Source organism: Rhagoletis pomonella, unplaced genomic scaffold, assembly GCF_013731165.1.
Source record: "Rhagoletis pomonella isolate Grant_MI unplaced genomic scaffold, Rhpom_1.0 Rhpom_scaffold_00002, whole genome shotgun sequence".
In the NCBI taxonomy this organism is placed as follows: Eukaryota; Metazoa; Arthropoda; class Insecta; order Diptera; family Tephritidae; genus Rhagoletis; species Rhagoletis pomonella.
Genome location: NW_023458556.1, coordinates 86,503,466 through 86,506,385, shown reverse-complemented (window position 1 = coordinate 86,506,385; position 2,920 = coordinate 86,503,466). Strand labels below are relative to the sequence as shown.

At 34.9% G+C, this 2,920-nt stretch overlaps 1 protein-coding gene across 1 annotated transcript; it reads right to left on the bottom strand.

The window, feature by feature from the left end:
• Positions 1–1,208: 1,208 nt before the first annotated feature.
• Positions 1,209–2,635, bottom strand: LOC118734755. Its single transcript, XM_036464447.1, has 2 exons — positions 2,357–2,635; positions 1,209–2,267 (listed from the first exon to the last, which is right to left on the bottom strand). Exons 1-2 carry the CDS (start codon positions 2,579–2,581, stop codon positions 1,647–1,649), a joined length of 846 nt encoding a protein of 281 aa, XP_036320340.1. The 5' UTR covers positions 2,582–2,635; the 3' UTR covers positions 1,209–1,646.
• Between the last annotated feature and the right edge of the window lie 285 nt (positions 2,636–2,920).

The window sequence follows — 2,920 nt, the reverse complement described above, 5'->3', positions numbered from 1 at the left end:
TGCAACAACATTAAGGCCCACGCGAAAAATCGGAGGAGAAGTTCGTCCAAACACTAACATATTGTGTAAGCGCCGGACTTTATTATTATTACAACAAGTAGAGATTGAGGTGTTGACTTAAGCACCGAGGCCGCGGGTTCAAATCCCACCACATGCAATCCTAACCATAGTACAAATTTCTGCACTTTAAAGCCCTATTTATATCGGGAAGAATTGTTACAGGCCAACCTTATATGCGTGCGTAAAAAGCTAACTCAAATTCCAAGATTTGTCTTTTTGGCATTTTGGCGCGACTATGAATTCAAATTTTTCTCAGCAAACTTCTGTAAATTTGACAGAAATGCAACTCTGAGAAATCACGCACGCAAATGAGAACAACTTGCGTGCGTGCGTAGAAAAACTCTCGCCGGGATTTATTAGGTTGAGCTGTTAATAACATTATCCTTCACTGAGAAAAATAACGCGTTGTAAGAATAACATTTTTTTATTTGATTACCGTTTAAAAATGTTCGTATTTAAATCAAATGAAAAGTCGTAACAAAATGGATTTTTCCATTATACATACACTACGTACATATAATGGAAATATTCAATTCAAATACGCCCGTATTAAAATGAAGCATTTTCACTACACGGATGGCGCTTTGCACGTCTCGGATGCTTTTTCATATGTAATTAAGAAAGTATATGGTATACAAAGCATGCACAGCGGTGACAACACATACACACATACATGGTATGACATAATGCACTATTCACGCGCTGTGATGTTGATTCAAACTGTAGCTGAGTGTGCAAAGACGCTTGATACAATTGGTTGCGGCCAAGAGGGTCCGGGTTCAGGCCATCGACGGAACATATAAAATAAATATTTTTTTTTTCTTAAAAAACCACATATTTTATAACGTATATACTCAAATTTAAAACGAGTTGATTTGGTGCTCTTTCATATGCATATTTTTTCAACTTAGCATGTTTTTTTAATTCTAAAATTTTTTTCCTACAGTGTTGGAATGTGAGTTTATGACATTCGATACGATACTAGGGTTCTGGTACTCGATTCCAAAAAATATCGTTTTAAAACTATCGAGTAGAAAATATCGGTATCGAATGCCAAAAGTATCGATATGGTATCGTATCGTATCGAAATTCGTGTCCCTATTCCCCACACTGTCCAACCTGCACAGGTCTTACTGAAAACACGGAACACATAGGATAGTAACTAATATCATTGTAGACTACATGTTGAAATCAACAGAGAACTGGCATAAAATGTGCGCACATATCTCTAGCATTCTTAAATATATAAGACGATCTGAACAAGCTAGAACCGGATTAATAACGTAGCGAGCCAACAATCTGCTTAGGTTTATTCGTAAATCGTTTAAAACGGATTAGAAGGAACATGAAAACAGTACAATGGACGGCATGTAGTCTAAGTACTGTTTTCTGCATGCGTTGTTTTGTCTAGTTCCGACAAAAAACGTGGTTTGTTATTTGTCAATTTTAAAATTTTTCATATTTTTCGAATTTTTTCATTATGTTGTCTTTTAGTAAATACTTTTCAGTCATACTTCAAATGTTATTGGAATCGTTTTGACTAATCCTAGCAACACCATCACCCCCACAAAATATTTTGGCAAATCTCAAAGTTTATTTTTATCACGATCGATACTAATTGCTTTAAAAACGCCTTTTCCGAAACCATGCCTTAAATTAAATTGATCCAAACTTGAAGCTCTAGGTCTAGATGAAGTTAAAGCGTCAACATCTGCTTCTGTATCACTAATATCTGTTTCAGTATCACTAAATTTTCGACGCCGCCTTAAAATAGAATTGCTATATTTGAAATCTGTTGAATTTGCACGCTTTCTTTCCTGCTTAGCCATTTCTACAGCAAGCATTTTTACCTCCCAGTCATTATGGTGTACATTAGCAAATACATTTTCGTTTCTTTTTTGCTCCATATCTTCATACTTAACACTAAGTTTACTTGAGGATGAGCTGGAGCTCGAACTGTCACAAATATCAAGGACAACACTATCTTGCCTATTTAAATTTCCTGAAACATCTGATACAGTAGCAATATAGTTTCCTTTATGTAGTTTTTCAAATGCAATATTTTCTTCCGAGTTATTTTTGTACAAGCTGCGTGTGGAAATGTGTCTGGATGAATCCTTAAATAGCTTTTTAAAAATTGGCGAAGAACTGTGGCGCTGTACTTGCGGTGGGGATGACAAAAATACCGTGTCTAATGAGTCGCCTCTCTGGAATAATTGGATAATTTGGCTTATCATTTTGCAAAATAATGTTTTTATGTATTTTGTATGTATATTACAGTAGTATGTGAATTTACCATAAACAAAAGTTCTGCCGACGAACTCGAACTCGCATGGCCTACTGATTTCGGGTCTGTATCATCCCTTGCTGTGCCATGTTTATCTTGATCGTTTTTTATGCGGGGCGAGGAAGATTTCGTTTCAATATTTCTAATTTTTGACTGTAGGTTCGCAATGATTTCATCGCGTTTTCGTACCTCGCGCGCCATTGCTGAAAATTGTAATTCGAATTTTAAATTCATTTCAGTAATGTACTTCTTAATAACATCATTGATTCCACCCCAAACTCGATTAAAGTTCTCTTCCACGTTTAGAATATCTGAAATTAAAATACATAAGTATACTTGCAATGGGTTATAACTAAAAATCTGCTATAATTAAAAAAAAATATATCGATCAACGTTTCGAGAACTGTTAATATTTGTTTTATACATTCATAATTTCTAGTTAAATTACATTAATAAAATAAGCTTTCAGTTGTTGAACTTAAAACAGACATCCATATGAACAATACTTTTAAGTTCATAGAAAACCTCTTCCATTGGTTGGCATTGGGGTAAGTAAGTAGGTTATCTGATAGC

What these genes read in the sequence shown, in the direction of transcription:
- LOC118734755 (XM_036464447.1), bottom strand. Translation starts at nt 2,581, where the DNA reads ATGAATTTAAAATTCGAATTACAATTTTCAGCAATGGCGCGCGAGGTA. An exon ending in CGGCAGAACTTTTGTTTATG is followed by an intron (nt 2,268 to 2,356) that starts GTAAATTCACAT and finishes CAATTATTCCAG; the next exon opens with AGAGGCGACTCATTAGACAC.